The sequence below is a fragment of the Mizuhopecten yessoensis genome, unplaced genomic scaffold, assembly GCF_002113885.1.
Source record: "Mizuhopecten yessoensis strain PY_sf001 unplaced genomic scaffold, ASM211388v2 scaffold4231, whole genome shotgun sequence".
Classification (NCBI taxonomy): Eukaryota; Metazoa; Mollusca; class Bivalvia; order Pectinida; family Pectinidae; genus Mizuhopecten; species Mizuhopecten yessoensis.
In genome coordinates this window covers 280437-304405 of record NW_018405441.1, presented here as the reverse complement: position 1 = coordinate 304405, position 23969 = coordinate 280437, and the positions used below count along the sequence as shown (strand labels likewise).

General features: G+C 38.9%; 1 protein-coding gene across 9 annotated transcripts in view; it reads left to right on the top strand.

Moving 5' to 3' along the window:
• LOC110448738 (centrosomal protein of 290 kDa-like) overlaps positions 1-23969 on the top strand; it is a 155083-nt gene that overhangs the window by 58721 nt on the left and 72393 nt on the right. For 7 of the 9 annotated variants that reach the window (XM_021495142.1, XM_021495138.1, XM_021495139.1 and 4 more), the window contains exons 5-11: positions 1168-1338; positions 2067-2144; positions 5190-5318; positions 6486-6611; positions 7133-7216; positions 8423-8488; positions 9712-9819. In XM_021495142.1, the coding sequence (XP_021350817.1) occupies positions 1168-1338; positions 2067-2144; positions 5190-5318; positions 6486-6611; positions 7133-7216; positions 8423-8488; positions 9712-9819 (762 nt within the window). Of the gene's footprint in view, positions 1-1167; positions 1339-2066; positions 2145-5189; positions 5319-6485; positions 6612-7132; positions 7217-8422; positions 8489-9288; positions 9325-9416; positions 9445-9711; positions 9820-23969 lie in introns of those variants that run through there. The other 2 variants (XM_021495145.1, XM_021495146.1) reach the window with 2 other exon arrangements.

Sequence of the window (23969 nt, the reverse complement as noted above, 5' to 3'; positions counted from 1 at the left end):
GGTAGAGCACCTTTAACTTGGTCGGTAGAGCACCTTTAACTTGGTCAGTAGAGCACCTTTATCTTGATCAGTAGAGCACCTTTAACTTGGTTGTTAGAGCACCCTTAACTTGGTCAGTAGAGCACCTTTTACTTGGTCGGTAGAGCACCTTTAACTTGGTTGTTAGAGCACCTTTAACTTGGTCGGTAGAGCACCTTTAACTTCGTCGGTAGAGCACCTTTATCTTGGTTGGTAGAGCACCTTTATCTTGGTTGGTAGAGCACCTTTAACTTGGTTGTTAGAGCACCCTTAACTTGGTTGTTAGAGCACCTTTTACTTGGTCGGTAGAGCACCTTTAACTTGGTCGGTAGAGCACCTTTATCTTGGTTGGTAGAGCACCTTTATCTTGGTTGGTAGAGCACCTTTAACTTGGTTGTTAGAGCACCCTTAACGTGGTTGTTAGAGCACCTTTTACTTGGTCGGTAGAGCACCTTTAACTTGGTCGGTAGAGCACCTTTAACTTGGTCAGTAGAGCACCTTAAACTTGGTCAGTAGAGCACCTTTATCTTGATCGGCAGAGCACCTTTAACTTGGTTGGTAGAGCACCTTTAACTTGGTCAGTAGAGCACCTTTATCTTGATCGGTAGAGCACCTTTAACTTGGTTGGTAGAGCTCCTTTAACTTGGTCAGTAGAGCTCCTTTTACTTGGTCGGTAGAGCACCTTTAACTACGTCGGTAGAGCACCTTTATCTTGGTTGGTAGAGCACCTTTAACTTGGTCGGTAGAGCACCTTTAACTTCGTCGGTAGAGCACCTTTATCTTGGTCGGTAGAGCACAGGACTGGTGCTCTGTAGTCTCAGATTCCAATTCTGACCCCTTCCGTAGGCACCTGGACAAAGTAACTTTAGTCACAATGTATGATTGAGGTTTTTTGCTTTTATGATGAAGTTATAACAAAAATAAAAAAAAATGCTGTGACTTAATTCTACTTTGCAGACAGTTACTAGTTAAACAGTTCATCAGATAGCAATGAAAATTTACTGCTGATGATGTTTTGTTTACAAAGATATCGGATGTTTATTTTACGAAAATTAAATTAAATTTGTTTAGATTTGGGTCATAAGGTAAGTTTATCGAGGTTTCGTGTAGGGTACCACTTCTTACATATTTATGCCTGTCGACTTTCAGAAGGAACAATGTGAAAATTCCAAAAAGCGAGTGAAGTCCCTGTCCCTGCAACTAAGTCACGAGAAATTGGAGAGAGGGACAGCTGAAATCAAAGCACAAGAGTTGGATCGATGTAAAATACAGATCACAGAACTCACAAAGACAGTCACTGCTCTCAGGCAGACCTGCATAGTGAGTATTGCTAAATATTTGTACAGAACATTGAGAGTACTGTATATTTGTCCCCACTGGTACTACAGGAGTGGACTATAACTACGCGTTCCCCAGTCAGCCAGTGTATCACTTTTATGGGACATATCTTATAGACTCTGTCACCTACAATTACTAAGTTTTGTTATAATGCGGGTAACTCTTAACACAGGGAAAGTTGTCTTGTAATGACATTTGGTTTCATGCCACACTTTATACAGAGTTGCGGCACTTTATTCATATATGAGACATCAAAGTTTGTCCAGAGGTGGAGAAGTATAGCTTGAAATACTGTCTTGTTTTGAGTGATGTGGAGTAATTTGTCACACATTTTGAGGACTGAAGTGTAAGTTGAGTTCCGCTTTCATATGACCATGGACGTTACAAAGATTAACCTTACTCTTATACCCCTGAAGACACATTTGAACTCTTCCAATTCAACGGTTGGTATGGTCCATTATGAAATTTCAGGGGTGAATGAGTTAAACCCCAAGCAAAGTATTTTTACATTTTCATAACAGTACTTGAGTACTGCATATTTTTAGTAATTTGTAGTTTGAATATCATACGTTTAGAGAACTGAACATTTTGAGTACTGATAACCCTTTCTCCCCTGTGTAACATTAGTAGACTTTACCATGTATTGATATGGAGGGGTCCATTATGGTCTATAGTGGTTGAAGGGTTAACCTGAGCTTCTGGTGTTTCAGGAAAAGGACCGACGTATAGAGCTGATACAACACAGGAAGAGAAGGAAACGGTGGATGAGGACTCAAGCTGTGGACAAGGTACGTAGGATGACACGATGGTACAGAGTCTTGTTAATTAGGATTCTGATATCAAGTGAAGTGATGATCTCTAACAGCTCACCGGGTCTGAAGGACTAAGGTGAGCTTATCCCATACCGTGGCATCCGTCCGTCAACAATTTCTTTAACTGACTTCTCCTTCTTAACCACTGATTGGAATTTAACTAAATTTGACTAGAGGCATCCCTAGATGGTGGGGATTCAAAATTGTACAAATGGTTGGGCGGAGCAAAAAAGGGGCTTTTTGGCTATATTGCTTCAAGCGACTTCTTCTCTGGAACTAAGAGATGGATATAACCATATTTGACTGGAAGCATTCCTCGGTAGTGGAGATTCAAAATTGTACAAATGGTTGGGCTGACCCCCCAGGGGGCTGAGGGGCAGGGCCAAAAGGGGTAATTTTGCTGTATTGCTACAAACGACTTCTTCTGTAGAACTATGCACTGGATATCAATCCTATATAATCAAAAGCATTCATGGGAGGCAGGGATTCAAAATTGTGAAATGGTGTGGCTGACCTCCCAGGGGGCTGAGGGGTGGGGCCAAAAGGGTTATTTGGCTATGTTGCTTTAAGTGACTTTTTCTCTGGAACTAAGAGATTGATATCAACCATATTTGGTCAGAAGCATCCCTAGAGTTGGTGGGAATTTAAAATTGTACAAATGGTGGGGCTGACCCCCCAGGTGGCTGAGGGCGGGGCCTTAAGGGGGCAATTTGGCTATATTGCTATAAACGACTTCTTCTGTAGAACTTTGCCATGGATATCAATCATATTTGGTCGGAAGCATTCATGGGAGGCAGGGATTCAAAATTGTACAAATGGTGGGGCTAACCCCCGTGCTAAGGGGTGGGGCCAAAAAAAGTGTATTCCTTGGAAATGGTTGAGATCCCCACCATATAATCATATATACAATTGCAGAGTATAAAGAAAAGAATGCACTGTTGCTTCCAGGATGGCCCTAGGGTCTGGCCCCACCCTTGGAGTCATAACTTGGCCATAACTTTAAAACGGTTGAAATCCCCACCCTAAAACTATATATACAAATGCTGGGCATAAAGAGATGAATGCAGTCCTGTTATTAGAATAGACCCTTGGGTCTGACCGAACCCCTAGGGACCTAATTTGTAGTCACAGCTTGGAAACAGTTGAGAGCCCCACCCTATAACCATATATACAATTGCTGGGTATAAAAAGATGAATGCACATATGCTTCCATGATGGCCTTGGGGACTGCCCCACCCTTGGAGACTTTACTCCTTGGTCATAACTTCGAAATGGTTAAGATCCCCTACCCAAAACTATATATATACAATTGTTGGGCATAAAGAGACGAATGCAGTCATGATATTAGAATCAACCCTAGGGTCTGCCCCACCCTTGCAGGCTTAACCCCTGGGTCATATCTTTGAAACGGTTGAGATCCCAACCCCAAAACTATATATACAAATGCTGGGCAAAAAGAGACAAATGCAGTCATGATATTAGAATTGTTCATGGGGTCTGGCCACAACCCCAGGGACCTAGTTTCTTAGTCACAGCTTGGAAACAGTTGAGATCCCCACCCCATAACCATACATAAAATTGCTTGGCATGAAAATTCTAATTCAGATATGCTACAATGATTGGCCTTGGGGTCTGGCATATTCCCTTGGATCTCATTTGGAGAATGTTTTGCCATGATTGCTTAGATATCCAGGTGAGCGATACAGGCCCTCTAGGCCTCTTGTTTAAGGAACTTTTATGAGACAAGATTAAAGAGTCCTTACAAATGGTAGGTACACTATCAGTGTCTTCATTCTGGGAGTATAGAGTAAGGAATGAAAGGTATTCAATAAAACTAACATACATTGTCAAATGTTCTTGTGCCAATATCCCAATAGAAAACCATTTTTAAATTGCGAAAGTCAGCTTTATTCACCAATGCAAATGGTATGTGACATTAGCATCACCTGTGACCTTGACCTCACCTGTGACCTTGACACCACCTGTGACCTTGATATACATGTTCGGCTGTGTGTAAACAAAAGAAGGGTAGGACACTGCTGCATGTTCACTGCTGATCAGATGTTGACCGGTGCTAAGGTATAATGGCAGATTCAGGATTTCACAGAAAATAGGCCCTAACTTCAGGACTTGCACCCTTCCCCCACTACCCATCTCCACGTACCCTCCCCCACTTCCCCTCCCCCGACTACCCTTCCCCTCACTACCTTATCCTCTCACTACCCTTACCACCACTTCCCCTCCTCCCATTATTCCTCCCCCAATACCCTCTCCTCACTACCCCTCTCCTCACTACCCTTCCCCCACTACCTCTATCCCCACTTCCCTTCCTCCACTACCCCTCCCCTCACTACCCTTCCTCTAACTACCCCTCCCCTCACTCCCCTTCCTCTAACTACCCCTCCCCTCACTACCCTTCCTCTAACTACCCCTCCCCTCACTCCCCTTCCTCTAACTACCCCCCCCCCCCCTACCCCCCCCCCCCCTCCCCTTCCTCTAACTACCCCTCCCCTCACTACCCTTCCCCCACTACCTCTATCCCCACTTCCCTGCCTCCCACTATCCCTCTCCTCACTACCCCTCTCCTCACTATCCCTCTCCTACTCCTATCCCTCTCCTCGCTATCCCTCTCCTCACTATCCCTCTCCTTGCTATCCCTCTCCTTGCTACCCTTCTCCTCGCTACCCCTCTCCTCACTATCCCTCTCGCTACCCCTCTCCTCACTACCCCTCTCCTCGCTATCCCTCTCCTCGCTACCCCTCCCCTCACTACCCCCCTAACAGGATCTCCCCCTGTGATACATCTGTTACTGAACTGAGCACCTCGCAGTAGTGAATAACATTAGGTTGTTGGGTTAGCTCAATTTAAACAGGGTTTGTTTGACTTGAAAGCTAAGGTCTCCAGTTTGAATCAGACGAACTGCATTTTTCTGCTCCTTTTACACTTGGTATGATAACAATGTGTTTTGCACCAGCTTCACTTAGCCTGTCTAGCTAGTAGTAGCACTTGTTTACGTTACAGAGTCCCGGTGTCAAGGAGACATTCTTTGGGTATGACGAGGACGATACGTCTGTTGCCTCTGTCGACTCGGAGACGTCGTATTCCTCTATGTCCCATGGCACGCTGTCGGACGAGGATTTGTGTGATGAGGTTTGTACTGGAAAAAAAATCATCTCAAATTGCATCACCGAATTTCATGATCATTATAATTTAAAAAAGAAATAAATAAAAAATATAGACGATACAAAGCAGGTGAGCAGGGAAAGGGAAAGGGAATGTCAGTGTATTTATGTAAGTGTCACCATCACATCATCACCAGCTACTTCACATCACTCAAGTCATTCGCAGAACTGCATGCTGGGTAATTACCAGCGGTAGGAGGATCGGACCATCCCTACAACATGCCCGGGTAGTCTACAAACACATTCAGCTGTGAACATAACATGCATGTACAGCCACTTTACTGTTGATGAAAACATGTGGTGAAATGAAAACATTGCAACTGTGAATATCCTGTTCTGTGTCTTATTGTCATTCTCAGGAGGAGTCTCATACTTGCCAACTATCCCTAGTTTTGAGGGAGACGACCGATTTTGGACCCTGAAATAGAACATTTTTAACCAGTGAATTTGCTAAACTATTTTTATTTTAAAGATCTGATGATTTCATCTGAAAGATCAGCTCAAAAGATGCTGTTTAACAGTGTAATTGTCCCCTAGGGTGTACAAACACACACATTACGTGCAATCTCCCCTAGGGTGTACAAACACACATGCTACGTGCAATCTCCCCACGGAAAGTTTCAAAAGTTGGCAAGTATAGCTTTGTCTATGTAAGGAACAGGGGCGGGGCTACAAGATTGATTTAGTGTGTGGGATATATGTTCTGTAGTATTTTCCCTAGAACACATCCCAGTGACTACATATGGTTTTAATTGGAGAGCCTGTCGTTGTCATGGCAATAAAATAACTAATCAATCTGGCTGTCATGGAGGCATTTCTAGATCAGATTTTCGTACAATGTTTTATTCAAATCCTATCTCTTACCACCCACAAAACTGTTGTGTATTTAAAAATAGGAAAATGTGTAGTGAATGACAATGTGTAGATTAACTATTCACCCTTAAAGTCGCATTTGTACCTTACCAAACCAAAAACTGGGCAAGTCCAGTTTAGATATGAAGGGGTGAATGAGTTAATAGTCGTTGAAAATTGCACTGGTGACAATGATTAAAGTTGTATGACCTTGACAAAGATTGGTTACAGTTGTATGACCTTGACAAAGATTGGTTACAGTTGTATGACCTTGACCTTACAGTTGTCGCGGGAAGAGATCGAGGGTCAGTATCAACAGCTGATGAAGGAACACTTGGAACTACAGAGGTTGCACTCCCTTCTCCAATCACAGACCGGCAGCCATCTTGATCCACAAAGGGAGAACAAGGTCCGTTTGAGCTATTTAGGTCATTAGTTTGACATCTGTAAAGAACAGCTTTACCATCACCATTTAAATTTTAAGAACAAATTTAAACAAAGGTTTTTACAACTAAAATGTGTTTAATTTACATACAAGGAATACCTTACAGGACCTATAGTATTGGTTATAAGTCTGTATCAAACTAAATTGACACCCCTGTATTATATGGTGTCAGTAATACCGTTTAGATCACTGTTTGACAGGAGTGATTGAGACAGAACTTACAGGACCTATAGTATTGGTTATAAGTCTGTATCATACTAAATTGACACCCCTCTGACCTGTATTATATGGTGTCAGTAATACCGTTTAGATCACTGTTTGACAGGAGTGATTGAGACAGAACTTACAGGACCTATAGTATTGGTTGTAAGTCAGTATCATACTAAATTGACACCCCTCTGACCTGTATTATATGGTGTCAGTAATACTGTTTAGGTCACTGTTTGACAGGAGTGATTGAGACAGAACTTGTATCTACTTGACAGTTACGGACCCAGCTGCAGTCTGATCTGTTCGCGGCCCAGTGTAAGATTGAAGAGTTACAGGCCTTACTGCGACAACAGGATGAGGTATATACTTGCATGTCTCACCTGCTGCATGTGGACCAACATCCAGGTACTAACACAGTAACCATGGTAACCCTATATTACATTTAAGTTACCGCCCCTTATTACAGGTGAGCTGTCTCCCCTTGTACATGTAAGTTTGCTCCTGATATCACATAAACTACCTCGCCTCATTACACGCGAGTTTTATTCATCATTCACATGAGTTATCTATCCTTCTTACAGGTGGGTAATCTCCCCTCATTACATATCATCTCCCTGTATTCAATGTTGTGATTATGTATATATATGTATCCCCCTCTGTAGATATTTACATAAGTTATCTACTTTCCCTCAGTATTTAAATGTTATCTACATCTATATATTATATTGTACAAAATATACATTATGTTACTTACACTGATACTTATCTATATGCATGATCAGCTTTCCTTCATGCATGAAACTGTATGAATCAAATCTAAAATCGATATAGCAAAGTTGTTGCTTTAGCAAAGCATAATAAATTAATATTTGGTTTAAACTGAACTAATTCAAACAAAATCATCCTGGTGTTTCCAGGTAAAATGTCAATGACTGTGTGCCTATAGCTGCTCATAGCATGTTGATCATCACTGATATAAAATCATAAAAACATTGTGTTTTAATTACTCCTGTACCAGTTGTTTGAAGAATTATGCTGGTAGATAAGGTATTAATAGAGAATCTCTGATTACACCCTGGTAAAACAGTGTTTTAGTGGCATGTCTTTGTCTTAAGATCTTGTACAATTCAAAAATGTTGGAGTTGGAAAATGAATTTTGTGTACATTTTAATATTTGCAATGCAAAAAGGAATAGTATCATAACAAACACTCATGTCAAATTAAGTGCCTAAATAGGAGATAGACACCGGTCCCTTATTTGTATGTAAACACATTTATTGGTACAAATATAAATTAAATTAAGAACTTTCTGACATTTTACAAAAAAAAATATTGATAAAAATATCATAGGTATAATGTGTGTTTTGTAAAAAAAAAAAAAAACTCCAACCATTTCTAAATATTCAGATATTTTTTGCCTGAGAGTAACTCCTGCTATTAGTGTCATGCGACAAGAATTTCCACTGTACTGTTTGTCCGCATAGTTTGTAATATATTCTGCTTGTAAATTTTGGGTAAACATTTCATGTCCTGATAAAGAAACAAATTGATATATGACTTTACAGGAGATTCACAGTAACAGGAATGAGAATAAAGAACTGCTGACCAAACACAAGAGCTTGGAGCAAAGGGTGAGTACTAGACTGTAGAATAAAGTACTGTGGACAAAACACAAGAGCTTGGAGCAAAGGGTTAGTACCAGACTGTATAATAAAGTACTGTGGACCAAACACAAGAGCTTGGAGCAAAGGGTGATTACTAGACTGTAGAATAAAGTACTGTGGACAAAACACAAGAGCTTGGAGCAAAGGGTAAGTGCTAGACTGTAGAATAAAGTACTGTGGACCAAACACATGAGCTTGGAGCAAAGGGTGATTACTAGACTGTAGAATAAAGTACTGTGGACAAAACACAAGAGCTTGGAGCAAAGGGTAAGTACCAGACTGTATAATAAAGTACTGTGGACCAAACACAAGAGCTTGGAGCAAAGGGGGAGTACTAGACTGTAGAATAAAGTACTGTGGACCAAACACAAGAGCTTGGTGCAAAGGGTGAGTACTAGACTGTAGAATAAAGTACTGTGGACAAAACACAAGAGCTTAGAGCAAAGGGTGAGTACTAGACTAGAATAAAGGACTGCTGCCCAAACACAAGAGCTTGGAGCAAAGGGTAAGTACTAGACTGTATAATAAAGTACTGTGGACCAAACACAAGAGCTTGGTGCAAAGGGTGAGTACTAGACTGTAGAATAAAGTGCTGGGGACAAAACGCAAGAGCTTGGAGCAAAGGGTAAGTACTAGACTGTATAATAAAGTACTGTGGACCAAACACAAGAGCTTGAAGCAAAGGGTAAGTACTAGACTGTAGAATAAAGTACTGTGGACAAAACACAAGAGCTTAGAGCAAAGGGTGAGTACTAGACTAGAATAAAGTACTGCTGCCCAAACACAAGAGCTTGGAGCAAAGGGTAAGTGCTAGACTGTAGAATAAATTACTGTGGACCAAACACAAGAGCTTGGAGCAAAGGGTAAGTACTAGACTGTAGAATAAAGTACTGTGGACCAAACACAAGAGCTTGGAGCAAAGGGCAAGTACTAGACTGTGAAGGAAGTAAGGGGTTTTATCTTCTGGGTAAAACATCATGTTGAAAGAGGAATGAGCGTAATAAAAATGGACTATGTCAGTCAATGGTGACCATTTGACTCAGTCAATAGAATAAAAAAATTGTTTAAGTATTTGATGATACCAACAAGTCTGTATACTTTAACCTAGGTAGTCGGGTCAAGTATTTTCGCATTGTCGATATATAACCATTATAACAGACTATTTCATAATGTCGATATTGACATTACAGAATATACACCTGGAAAAAGCTCATAGCCGACTGGAGTTAGAAGTGTCCGAAGCACGCGAGGTTGCAGAAAATCTTGAGTTTCGCATTGTAGAGCTAGAATCACAGGAGGTAAGTGTCAGAATGTTCTCATAGCACTGTTAGTGTCTTATTACTATACATTTAACAAATGCTAAGTAGGACACTTTCATTTTCCTGAAATAGTTCAGAAAAATTAAAAAAAATAAAATGTCTGAAACTTGTCATTAAAGTTTTTGTATATTAACCAATTTCCCATCCTAAGTTTTCCAGATTGAATAGTAATGAAACTGTTGAACCTACTGTATGTTACCCAAGATAAGCCCATGCCCAGTAATAAGCCCACGCCCAGAAATAAGCCCACGTCCAGTAATAAGCACACGCCCAGTAATAAGCACACGCCCAGTAATAAGCACACGCTATATTAAGATATTTATTTATAAATACCATTCAGGTATATACAGTTAATTTCAGTAATATTTTGAAAAGCTTGGTACCCTGTACCAAAAACCAATTACTCAAAGACATTTGTTTTTTCATGGCATTAAAAATGTTGTATTAATACAGTGTAAATAATATCAAATGCAAAGAGAAGCTGTACAATAATGCATATATATATTTGCAATATACAGATTACTGACACTATATAGCAGTAACAGCAGTGAAGTACTTGTAATAAAACAGTTACCTCCCCTTGATCAACATGCATACACATGGTATTAAATTGTTAAGTGTGGAGTTTACCACTCAGTATAATGGACTACTTTCATCAAGGAAATAAAAATTCCTTTGAGTATTGATTATGTAACTAATACAGCATCACATCTAGGATATTAAAAGAATGTACTTTAACATTTTTTTCTTAATTGAAATTAGCAGATTTGAGATTATCTTTAAACATTGACATTTCTTCTTTATTTTCAAAAGTGCACATGTATTTTCAAATGCAGCCTATCGTGACAATTTTAGAAGATTGAGAATTTTCACATAAGTTTTAAGTACAGCAATGTAATTGAATTTTGCAATATATTAGATTGAAGCATTTCTTCATTTGTCATGCATTCCTGGCATTCTTCAGATTTCCATTTGCAATAATTTTAGGGAAAATCGAAATCAAATTATTTTAAACAATTAGCTGTAAATGTTCTCCCAGAATATCTCAGCATCCAAGTATAGAATACAGGCTAATAAGTTAATCATAAGAGAGATAAATTGAAACAAGATCTAAGTAATGCCATCTATTTCTGGACAAGCGAAATATGTACTGTAATTACCTGGAAAAGGTACACAGTATTAATGTCACCTTCCTTTGTAAATATACTTTATCAGTGAATCCATGCAGAATAATAAATCAATCCCACTTGTTACACAATTTATATTCAATGAAAGATATTTCCTAAATACAAGGACCTCCAGGGTATCATATGATCCACAATAAAATTATGGGATATATTGGAAGCTGGTTGTCTGTCCATCTGTTCATAGACAGAATAGTGTCGTTACAATTCCTTATACAGGTTTCCATTCAGACTCTTTATGAGGGAGAGGGGATATTATTTAGCCTGTAGCGTGCCTACAAGTCTAGTTGATGTTATCCCCTCCTCGAAGGCTAGGCCGTCTAGGTTTATCACAGCTACAATAAACTACCTGGAATATAGGTTTATAATATACAAAAAAATAGCAATGTTACGAATAAATTACCAGATTGTTGTTTGTGCATATGCTTCTGATAAAATTCCTTGAACTTCTGTTTAAAAGATAAGAAAATATAAATGTTATGAATCGTTGTTTGTGCCTGTTTCGTTTCCCTGGATGTTGATCTAGCCCCGGGCCAGGACCGATATCGGGAGATCAGGGGCTGCCTGTGTGTAATTACACTACACTACACATACATTGTAACCTTACTTACCGTACCTAGTGATGGATGGACTGCACTGCTTAAACCTCCATCTCATCAATTGCAAAAACATTGAAGACATTCCAATTGAATTGTATATTGAACTCGTTTTTCACATTGATTGTTCTCGTCTTTTCAGATAACCTTTGTTTACATGTTTACTTTGGTGTATATATTTTAACAATTTTCACTAATTGATCTGTAGAGAAAAGTGTAAAATGGACTATATTGAACTCCATAGCGAGCAATTTAAGATGCAAAAAATGTTTGAAATGCCTTAAAGCCTTATAGCAAATACAAAATTCTTCACAGTTTGTTTATTGATTTATCATATGTCTTGTGACATTGAATGGATTAACATTTGTTACGTCATCGGAATGATGCATCAAAAGTGTTGTGTCAACAGAGAGATCTGGATCATGATTTGTGTCTGTAAAGACATCTAGATCATTCAAGATCTTACCTCAATGGAGATATCTAGATCATCACAGATCTTGTGTCAGTAAACAGATCTAGATCATCTGACATCTTGTGTCAGTAAACAGATCTAGATCATCACAGATCTTGTGTCGGTATATCTAGATCATCAGAGATCTTGTGTCGGTAAAGAGGTCTAGATCACCAGATATCTTGTGTAAGTAAAGAGATCTAGATCACCAGAGATCTTTTGTCAGTAAAGCGATCTAGATCACCAGAGATCTTGTGTAAGTAAAGAGATCTAGATCATTACAGATTTTGTGTTGGTAGATCTAGATCACCACAGATCTTGTGTCGGTAAAGAGATCTAGATCACCAGATATCTTGTGACAGTAAAGAGATCTATAGATCACCAGAGATCTTACTTTGGGTCAGTATTTGACTCTGTATGACCTGCCAGTGAGTGAAGAGTATGGCTTGTGGGGGGAGTGAACTCTCCTTTGGCTACAAAAGTTGATGACCAACAATTCTCATAGGATGTATGTGTTACATACAAATAAATGATGTATGTTTTATATAAAAGTAAGAATGAAGTACGATATAAAATACAATTAATTTCCATTGTTGGATAGTTGTATTTAATGTATTTTTTATGTCCAATGCATTGAATGATAGAAAGAAATGATAATTATCCCTAAAGGATTAGTCCTGTACCACTCTGTGGACAACAAGGCCAATCAACCAGCATCAACAGGATTGTTTGTAACAGAACAAATTGTGATGATAAATCAACAAGTTCCCAGCTTGTGACAATAATATTGCCTTTTATGGCCCTTTATCATTAACTATAGAAGCAATGATATTTGCCTTGTCAGCTTCTGTCTGTAGGCAGCTACAATGGTTGACCTCCATTAAGGACATAACATTTGTTCTAGATAAAGCAAGTGTATCAAAAGATACTGAAGGTCACTTGTATCAATACAAATTAATTATTCAGTGTAACCAGGGCGCAACATGTATGGTTAAGCATGCTGTTTATTACAGCTTAACAGCCTGTTCTCTATTCGAGATCTAGAACATCTGCTCTTTCTATGTTGTGTTTGTATATAGCCTAGTTACACAGATGGGTGAAGGCCTCTATGGGAAGTACACATATGATGGGGCTTAAACTGTGTAGGCCAATCTCCCAGAAATCATCCTAATATTTCATTCCATGTTAAAAATAAGTTACATCTGTGAAGAAGACCTCTTGATAAACTTTATGTTTACAAATTTTTCATGTATTTTTTTCTTCTAAAACTAATGACATAAATCAATGGAAAAGTCTTTCCCAATATTTCATGTTTAAGATGAAGATTTTTTTCCATTAAGGTATAATGCTAATTAAACAAATATGCATAATTAATGGAATGCTTATCTGAAGTATCTTTATAACTTAACTTAACAACATGCCCCTGGTTTCTGAGTCCTAAATACTTCTACCTGCAGTGTATCACAACATTTCCTTGACCTGGAGTTGGACATCTGTGAACTTTAAAGCATGCCCTCTGGTTTCTGAGTCCAAATAAAATTTACTTATATTCCTGCTGTAATTATTATATCACAAAATGTCTAAGATTCTTGAAGTTGAACCTCTCCACACTTAACAGTGTGTCCCTAGTTCCTAAGTCCTATTACAAGATATCCCATACCACAGACCAGGACTATTCCAATCTTTACAGCAGGCCCTGGTTCCTAAGTCCTATTACAATATGTCCCATACTACAGCTAGACCAGGACTATTCCAATTTTACAGCATGCTCCTTTTTTCTGAGTCCTATTACAACATGTCCCAGATCCAAAACCAGGACTATTCCAATCTTTACAGCATGCCCCTGGTTCCTGAGTTATAACAACATGTCCCAGATCCCAGACCAGGACTATTCCAATCTTTACAGCATGCCCCTGGTTCCTGAGTTATAACAACATGTCCCAGATCCCAGACCAGGACTATTCCAATCTTTACAGCAGGCCCCTGGTTTCTGAGTCCTATTACAAGATATCCCATATCCCAGACCAGGACTATTCCAATCTTTACAGCATGCCCCTGGTTCCTGAGTCCTATTACAACATGTCCCAGATCCGAGACCAGGACTATTCCAATCTTTACAGCATGCCCCCTGGTTTCAGAGTCCTATTTCAACATGTCCCAGATCCCAGACCAGGACTATTCCAATCCTTACAGCATGCCCCCTGGTTCCTGAGTCCTATTACAACATGTCCCAGATCCCAGACCAGGACTACTCCAATCTTTACAGCATGCCCCTGGTTCCTGAATCCTATTACAACATGTCCCAGATGCCAGACCAGGACTATTCCAATCTTTACAGCATGCCCCTGGTTCCTGAATCCTATTACAACATGTCCCAGATGCCAGACCAGGACTATTCCAATCTTTACAGCATGCCCCTGGTTCCTGAGTCCTATTACAACATGTCCCAGATCCCAGACCAGGACTATTCCAATCTTTACAGCAGGCCCCTGGTTCCTGAGTCCTATTACAACATTTCCCAGATCCCAGACCAGGACTATTCCAATCTTTACAGCATGCCCCTGGTTCTGTGGTGGAAATACTTGTACCTGCTGTAATTATGCCATTATCATACAGGTTCTAAAAGAGGATCTTCTGATGGAAGCTTTCGTTACTGATAAGAAATGTCCAAACATTTTATAGTTATTTCTTATTTTCGTTAAAAACATTGGTTCTATCTTTGCTGGCACTAGACCAGTATTTCTAGTTGAGATTGTCATAGAATCTATGCAGGAATCTGAGTTTTTTTCTCTATTTTCTAAAAAGCTTTTCTCAGGCAAATCTCAATTCTGTGCATCAATATATGTTGTAAAGGTCTCTCACCATGTATAATATTTCCCCAGTGAACAAGATTCTTATAATATTACATACTAGATTTTGATTCCTCTCCAATTCCTCTTCAGTCCTGTGAAGTATGCACTTCCTGCCATCTTGTAGAGGATGGCTCTGTCTGGGAGGTAAATCAATCACGTTTGGAACAGGCTACATCTGTCAGTCACCTACAATCTTATAAACTGTACTCTGTCTCTCGCAGTTCATCTACCAGCTGCTGGAGTTTTAGAAAATCTAATGCTTTTGATTTCATTTGAGAAGTCGCAAGGACTTTCGCACTTGTCAACCTTTAAGATTTATGGGGAGAAACCATAAGACAAAATTTATAGAATTATCTTAAATCCCTATTTGACAAAATAATGTAGAAGTCTCTTTTTCTTGTGGACTGTAAATTTTCTTAAATCTGCTTAAATGTTAATTTTTCGCAGGATTTCTTTTTCATGGTTTTCAGGTCTAGTGGCCATGGCAGATCTACTTAATTAGTGCTACATATTAAGAATAAATCTAAATTATGATGCTGCATTTTATATAGTAAATTATTGTGAAAATAGTGAAAATTTGTACCCGAAAAAAATCCAACCTTTACAGTAATAATGTAACATGTCACATAATTTAATAGGGAAAATTAAAGATGCTGAGGTCACTAGCAGCACTTGCGAAGGAAATGATTTTCTCTGTTCTTTATATATTTACTGTAAATCATAAACACGTCAACAACTACTGAAATATCTACACTCTTAATATAACAGCTCTGAAATAACTAGATACATAATAATCACAATTTTATTTTTCCTCGGCTGACATTTTGCTGCTAATATTTGTCAGCCTTTATCTGGGTCTTTACACAGTAATTATTTAGTAATCCCCAGCTTAGGAGAAAAGTTACCACAACTGTACAATAACACTCCATTTCACCAATCAGGCACTTGTGTAAATGACCCGGATTTTACTGTCACCCACTAGGATGGACAAATCTAATAAGCCGAGAGCTCAGGACATATGTTCGTCAAATCACCTCCTTAAAATATCAGGAGGACACTTTGTTTGTTGACGGATCCTTTAGCGTTGTGTTTTTATACAAATCGCCTTTACAAGTTTACGAAGACAGAACACTGCTGTTAAAAGGCTGATCAGCTGAATTAGCGGCTCACGAAAAATAATTTTTCTTTCATTACATTGAATTGATTGAAATATACCACTGAAACGGTTCGAAATGGACTCTAAAAATACTACCTGTTTAGAAGAAAAAAATTAAAAGAAGTTGTAAATTTGATTAAATTTTCTTTTTATTTTGAAACATTGAGTTAATGACTCGTGAAGCTAACCAGGCTTTTTATACTGGTACCTAATCATGATTTGGCTGTTGTTATTCCAAAGGCATTGTCCCCAGTATTGTCTGCGGTGAAGATTATAAACGTAAGAGGCTAGTCATGATTGACACCTTTTGTCGGCCACGGATAATTGTTGGGGAAAGCGTTCACGTATATAATCGATGGTGTTTAGTTCCCCATTCAGACTTGATGCAATAAGTATTTTCTTGGTGAGATTCTATATAATCTTATCAATTTCTGTTATAAGTATTTTTAAGTGAACATCAATATGATCTTATAAGTTTCTGGTATAACCATTTTCAGTATGAGCATCAATATAATCTGATCAGTTTCTGGTTTTACCAGGTAGTTGGGAAAGTTTAAGAAAAGGGATTGCTGGTTATATTAGCTGCTGAAAAATTTCTGGAAAATTTATTGATTTATAAAGATGTTTATAAAAATGTAAAATGGGCATATTTTTTCATTGATATAAACAAATCTTGAACACCAGTGTATGTTACTTTTCTGAGTCAAATATCAATATATGTTAGGAATATTTAAAAAAAAAATACATGTTTCATAATGCATTTACTGTAACAACTTTATATAATATTTTTAAAAATTGAAAAAAGTTGTTTTTATAAAAATAATAATTTCCGAATAGGATCTGCTAAAACAGGTAGATTGGTGTACATTATAGAGTTAATCTTGATAACAATTAGTCAGCGTACCTGTAAGTTAATCTCTACTAATTAGTCAGCGATCGGGTATGTGTGGGCAGTGAGCCATGTCAGGTATTTACCAATGACCGGTGGGCTGAGGGTATAGTTCCCCAAGTGTTCCCACACAGCCCCTACATACCTGTAGTACAGGTACGGTACTATACAGGTACGGTCAGACCTATATATATGCTGTCTGTGTGCTGACTAAAGCTTGTGACACTGGAGACCAGGTGTTACTGAGACAGGAGAGTTCTAGGTACATAACAGTACAGAGGAGTATGTGTTACCTGTATGTGATAAACATGTCTGTCCAGGTGATACTAGTGTGAAGTGTATACCTGTACGGGTACCTGTTTGTGACTATCGTGTCCAGGTGATACTGAGACAGAAGAGTTCTGAGTACCTATACAGAAGTTACCCAGTATAGCTGCAGTGTTTATATTGTGGGATATATAGCACCAGATCAGGGTAAGTAGCAGTTGTATGGAGTGTATAAACTGGGGAGCTCCGTAACTGTTCTGTATATGTGTGGGTACTGTATGGAGGTAGGAAATACAATGATAAATAAAACAGACGGCAGGGTTACACAGACTGTGCAGGTTTTATTGTGTTTTACATGCAGTTCAGTATAGCTGCTGACGGTATATCTCTGACAGCCGGTTACTGTAGGGGGTGGGGGGCTGCAGTGATAGCCGGTTACTGTAGGGGGTGGGGGGCTGCAGATTCTGAACACATGTGTACACAGCGGTGATATTACTCTGTGTTTACAATAGGTGAGCTACTGCACAGCTAGGTACACCAGGTATAGAAGTGTGCAGACAGGGTGCATACCAGGCATTTAGCCTGACTACAGTACTCATCAAGCTGTGGGTGTTCTGGATTAACCTTTGGGATATCATCTGTACAGGTAATATTCTACCATTACTGATATAGAGTTTGTGTTGTTGCTTCGATGTCCCTATTAATCCACTGATCCAGGGGTGCTTCCTATCGGAACTAGGGAATTTCCTATTTCTGTAATCACTTACCCACTGTAAGACCTGCATACCTATAGAGTTTGTGTTGTTGCCTCGATATCCCCATACATTGATCCAGGGTGTTTCCTATCGGAACTAGGGAATTTCCTATTTATGTAATCACTTACCCACTGTAAGACCATACCAGTGTTAGGAGTAACTGTATGATAAGATTCAGACTCCATATAAAAGTAAACTAACGAGATATTACTCTGTAGTGTGTATTGATTGCTACAGGTACAATACTATACTGCCGTATACTACACTGTACTGCCCTATACTACACTGCATGTACTACTCTATACTAGCAGATACGTATACTGTCCTCAGTTTACACTGCTCAGTTACTGTACTAGAAATGTTAAAGGAACAACAGGATCAATAATAATTAATAATTAAGTGACGAATCGAGCTACCAGCCACTAAGTTTTTATGAAGAATTTCTCAGCTGCTAGCTTATCTCCCCCTAGTCTAGAATCAGACATCCAAGTGATCAAAATTTTGAGTTAAACTTTTTAGGTCACCTGAGCTTTGCTCAAGTGACCTATTCTAATCGCTTTCCGTCCGTCGTCGTCCGTCTTGCGTCGTGCGTAAACTTTTTACATTTTCAACTTCTTCTCAAGAACCAGTGGATGGATTTTTTTCAAACTTGGTCAGAATCATCCTTGGTAGATGAGGCTACAGAATTGTAAAATTGGGATTCCTACCCCAACCCCTGGGGCCAGGGCGGGGCCCCAAAGGGAAAATTAACCAATATTTCAAAAATCTTCTTCTCCCGACTCAGAGGTACTACAGTCATTTTCTCTACATGGAAAGAAAGATCATCAGGGGCTTTACCTAAATTGTAAATTTCAGGACCCCCGAGCTATCCGTTCTCCCTTGGGGAGGGGGTAAAGTTTACTATAGTTTATATAGGGAAATAACACTTTTGGGTATATATTTTATCCGTTTTCAGCAGAAAATTACTCAAATTTAGTCAGAATCATCTTTGGTGAATGAGATTAATATTTTGTAAAATTGGGATTCCTGCCCCATCCCCAGGGGCTAGGGCTGGGCCCCAAAGGGAACATTTACCAATATTTTCAAATTCTTATCCTTTGATGACATGACAAGTATTGTATTTCACTTAGTTTACATGCTGATTTCCACATCACATCTTAACAATAAAATAAAGCTACCAGTACCTATGATATAACTCAGGTGACTGCTAAGGCCCTTGGGCCTCTTGTTTCTTAATAATTCAATATTCTAGAGACGGTGGCCAGTCTAATACAGGTGTTGCAATAGACTGACTAACAGCCCCTATGTTTTTGTGAAAAATTTTCCAGCTTCATTTTTCTTCTACCTTTTATCTCCCTAGTTTGAAACTTTGGAATCAGACATGCAAGCAATAACAATTTATTCAATATTTTAGAGACAAGGGGCCACCTAAAGGGTTGCCCCCTGCTGGCAGTTTTTCTGACTTGATCATTCCCTGGCCAATCTTTAGCCTGATCAGGCAATTATATATATCAGCTCTTCTGATTGAGTACTTCCACTTAATATCACGTTGCTTAAAGAACATTAGAAATGTTTTGGTTTATATCACATGATTCTGCTTAATATCATATCACCTTTCCTGAGAAATGAAAAGTGATATAAAGCAGATTTCACCATATTCCATGACCTGAGTGTTTCCTGACCAGGTCTGTTCTTTGACCAGTGTCTGTCCTGACCAGGTCTGTTCCTTGATGCCCTTGACCAGTGTCTGGCCTGACCAGGTCTGTTCCTTGACCAGTGTCTGGCCTGATCGGGTCTGTTCCTTTACCAGTGTCTGGCCTGATCGGGTCTGTTCCTTTACCAGTGTCTGGCCTGGCCAGGTCTGTTCCTTTACCAGTGTCTGGCCTGATCGGGTCTGTTCCTTAACCATTGTCTGTTCTTTGAACAGTCTCCGACTTGACCATGTCGGGTTACGATAACTACATGTATCAGAACTAGACTGATCAATGGTGAACAGAGGTAGCTTAGAAAATGGAGCACATGTCGAGATTTAAAAGTTCTAGGTTCAAATGTTACTTCCTTTTTTGTAAAATTATTTACTGGCATCTTCCATTATTTATTACCTACTGTAGACACATGAGTTGTGGCCTGAGCAGGTCTGACCATGTGTACAGTGTGTTATGACTGCTGGCTAGCACTGCCTCACAGCTGGGAGAGAACCATATGGTAGATGTGTAGAGTTATGCTAACAAAGAGCTGATTACCTGTACAGATCTCTGACTGTGTAGGTATATCTGTCAGTACTGACTGCTGCTGAGGCTGACTACCACAGTGTAGTGGGTACACACACATGTACTGGTGATTGTTTATTGACTCCTCATTCAGGGATTATTATCATCATATACTCACTAGCGACAACACAGCTGATGTTATAAGGTAAGTTTAATGGAAGTTTGTTTATCAAGTGATTTGTAAAGTAATTTGTAGCATATGATACTATAAGGTATACACACTGCTTCAAAACACTTCGATAGGTTCAGTGTGTGTTATGTTATAGAGTGTGTATGTATAGTAGTAGATGTAAATATGTTACCAGTTATCTATATTTACAAACTGATCTAATAAACAATAATTGTACCTCTCCGTAGAAGACAGGGGGAGACAACTCTGAAAACACTTGTGTATATGGTTCAGTGTGTGTAATGTTACAGAGTGTGTGTATAGTTGTAGATGTATGTTACTTACAAACTTATCTATAAATGATATTGTGCATAACTGTAGTAGACAGGGGGAGACAACTCTGAAAACACTTGTATATATGGTTCAGTGTGTGTAATGTTACAGAGTGTGTGTATAGTTGTACATGTATGTTACTTACAAACTTATCTATAAATGATGTTGTGCATAACTGTAGTAGACAGGGGAGACAACTCTTGACAGAAGGGTCACCAACCTAAAATAACAGAGAGCTAGTATTGACAAAAATTTGGAAATGTTACGAAACAGGTGTAAAATGGGATGGGATGGGAAGTGAACCATATAGCCCAGTGATGACCATGAGGTGCGTGACTGTGTTGGTTTTGTGGGGGNNNNGGGGGGGAGTGCTAGCTCTCTATTTATAATTTGAGTAAAGGTATTGTAGAGACTGACTTTGTAAATGTAAATGTAATCTATCAAGTAAAGTGTATTGGTATAAGTAATGGTTATTATCACAGGAGGTATGGGTCAGTGACTATCACAACACTTGTCCTGTAAAGTAGGTTGTGATACAGTGATGGATAGAAGTTACTTGTCCTGTAAAGTAGGTTGTGATACAGTGATGGATACAAGTTAACGGCCAATGTGTAGAAGGCTATTGGACTGACCTAAGACTGGACATGCTCCTCATATGACCATGACTATCACAGAGAGATGTAGGTATCAGTCACAGACTCTGGTATAACTTTGTGGTCAATATACTACACATATTTATAGAAGGTGAAGGACATTGACAGATCAAGATGTATTCAGTACAAACAGTTAGTAATGTTAGGGATGTAAGTACCTGGTAGATTATATACAAGATGAGAGATATGTATACATTATGTGGTCAGTGTACTGCCCATGATGATAAAAAGTCAGTGTCATTGACAGGTTGAGATCTATAAGGTATAACTCTGTGATAGGATGAAGGATGTAGGTAGTGGTCAGTGGTCAGTATATGTATGTTTCCTTTATGTCAGTGACAGCTACATCACTGTAAGTGATGTACATCAATGACATCAGTATATGTATAACTAATCAGTTGTGTATTGGCTGGACTCCCATGTAACTAAGATATTAACTGGTCATCCTTCTGACCATTACTACATTACACTTAGTATCACAGTAGGGCCTACTATTAAGTGGTCATTCTTCTGACCATTACTACACTTAGTATCACACTAAGGCCTATAGACATGCTGGTGGTCTCAGCTGCTGTAGCTATAAAAGTTGAGGCAGTGTATTGATGGACTGTGTATATAGATTACTAGTATTGTCCTGATTAATATATACAGAGACTGACATTTTCGTTGGTGTCTTTTTGATTTGGAAAATTGTTATTAATCAGCCAATGTACTAGGACTAAGGTGTTTGTTGTGTGTTGAGGTAAGTCGGACAGCTGTTTTCTCTGTTTTATAGCTTCATATGATATATTTGGCTAAAGGTGATTGGAGAAACTGTGTAGCAGTCAAATGACAAGGTAGCTGAGTAGAGTTCAGGGGATTTAATTTAATTCTAGTACCAACTATACCCACTTTATATCTGATAATAGCTAAACCTCATGTGTCTTCAGGGTGGACACAGGGCACTGGAGGACTGCTGATGACTTGTAAGCCATTCAGTCTTGCCTTTTCTGTATATTTTAGACATAAGTATACCAATCCCAGTCTGGTCACTACATTTCTACAGTCTTATTACTGATATTAAGATAAGCATGTAAAATATTTCTTAATCGAATCTGGGTGTCTTACAGCTAAGTATGATAAGTCACAAGGAACTGGCGTGATAAGTCACACTACTGTTGTGATAAGGCTTGCAGACTGGTCAATACGACATAGAAACACAAAGGATACCTTCCATAAACACAGCTAGACCACCTGATATACAGGTCAGACATGGGAAACAAATCCACAGTAGGTTTAAATTTATATTAAGAATCCCTGTACCACTGCTAAAAGCTGTAACTAAGTGTAACGGGAGCAGAAAAATACACGGCCAGACCAGGGTTCGAACTCGGGACCCTCCAAACTCTAGACGGAAGCTCTACCAATTGAGCTACCTGGTCACCGATGATCGCGCGTGTCCAGTACCGTTCGACGGATGCTCTACCAATTGCGCTACCTGGTCACTGGTGATCGACCGTGTCCAGTCCCGTTAGACGGATGCTCTACCAATTGAGCTACCTGGTCACTGATGATCGACCGTGTCCAGTTCCGTTACATTAGTATTTGAAACTGTTTTTGTTTTTGGCAGGTCTATATATAGCTTTGACAAATAACAACTAGCACCAGTAACCCACTTATGATAAAAGTTGCGAAACCACAGGTTTAATATCATGCAGTCTTCATTTTCCCTAACAAAATACTTGTAGTTACCTGGTAATTCAAAATTTAAATTTCATGTCAGTTACTACATTCATGACCTAAATATAACAGTTCGTTTAATTCCTGCAGTAAATTATGTGTCACATTAAAACTGGAATGCAGCTCTCGATATATCTGGGGTATGCAGAGAAATTTAATTTAATTTAATTACAAAGATATGCTAATTACCTGACTATATGCTAAAAGGTGATATGATCCGGAGTTTTTCTGTAGTTACCTGTACAAATTAGCAGCCCTGTACATGCATGATGTATAACGGGGATAGTGGGGGTCACAATTAATCAATATTAAAGGTTCTGGCCATAGTTCTGTAATTAATTCATGAAATTCTGTGGTTCAGTACAACTCTTATGAGCGTTGAGATAATGTCTAGTTCTTATCAGATGTCTGGTATGTGTTTGTATAATGTGTGGTAAAAGTGAACAAGTTTTTGGAATAGCTAGGGTCTAAAAGGACGAAACAGCTGTTTGTAAGGTGTAATTTATTTTTGGCATACCATAATCATTATATACCTGTAAAGGTCCAATCACCTATTTACCTGTGTGTGTCCTACTTTTCCTCTTTCTGAATAATCCTGAAAAAATGACTATATATGGACTGAACTGTGTTTTGATTGTGACTGGCTGCCACGAAATGCATATATGTGTATATTCTCTCCAGAGACTTTTCAGTACTTCTTCAAGTGTTCATTCATTGGTCATTGCCGCCATACAATGGTCGCAACCAAACTACAGGTCAAGTCATCCATGTGTGGAAATAACAGCATTCATATAAACATGACAAAAAATGACCTCCGTATTTACTCAAAATAGTACATTGTACATGTACAGGAATTAATCTAGACCAAAAGCTTTGTTAATGGGGAATTTCTCTA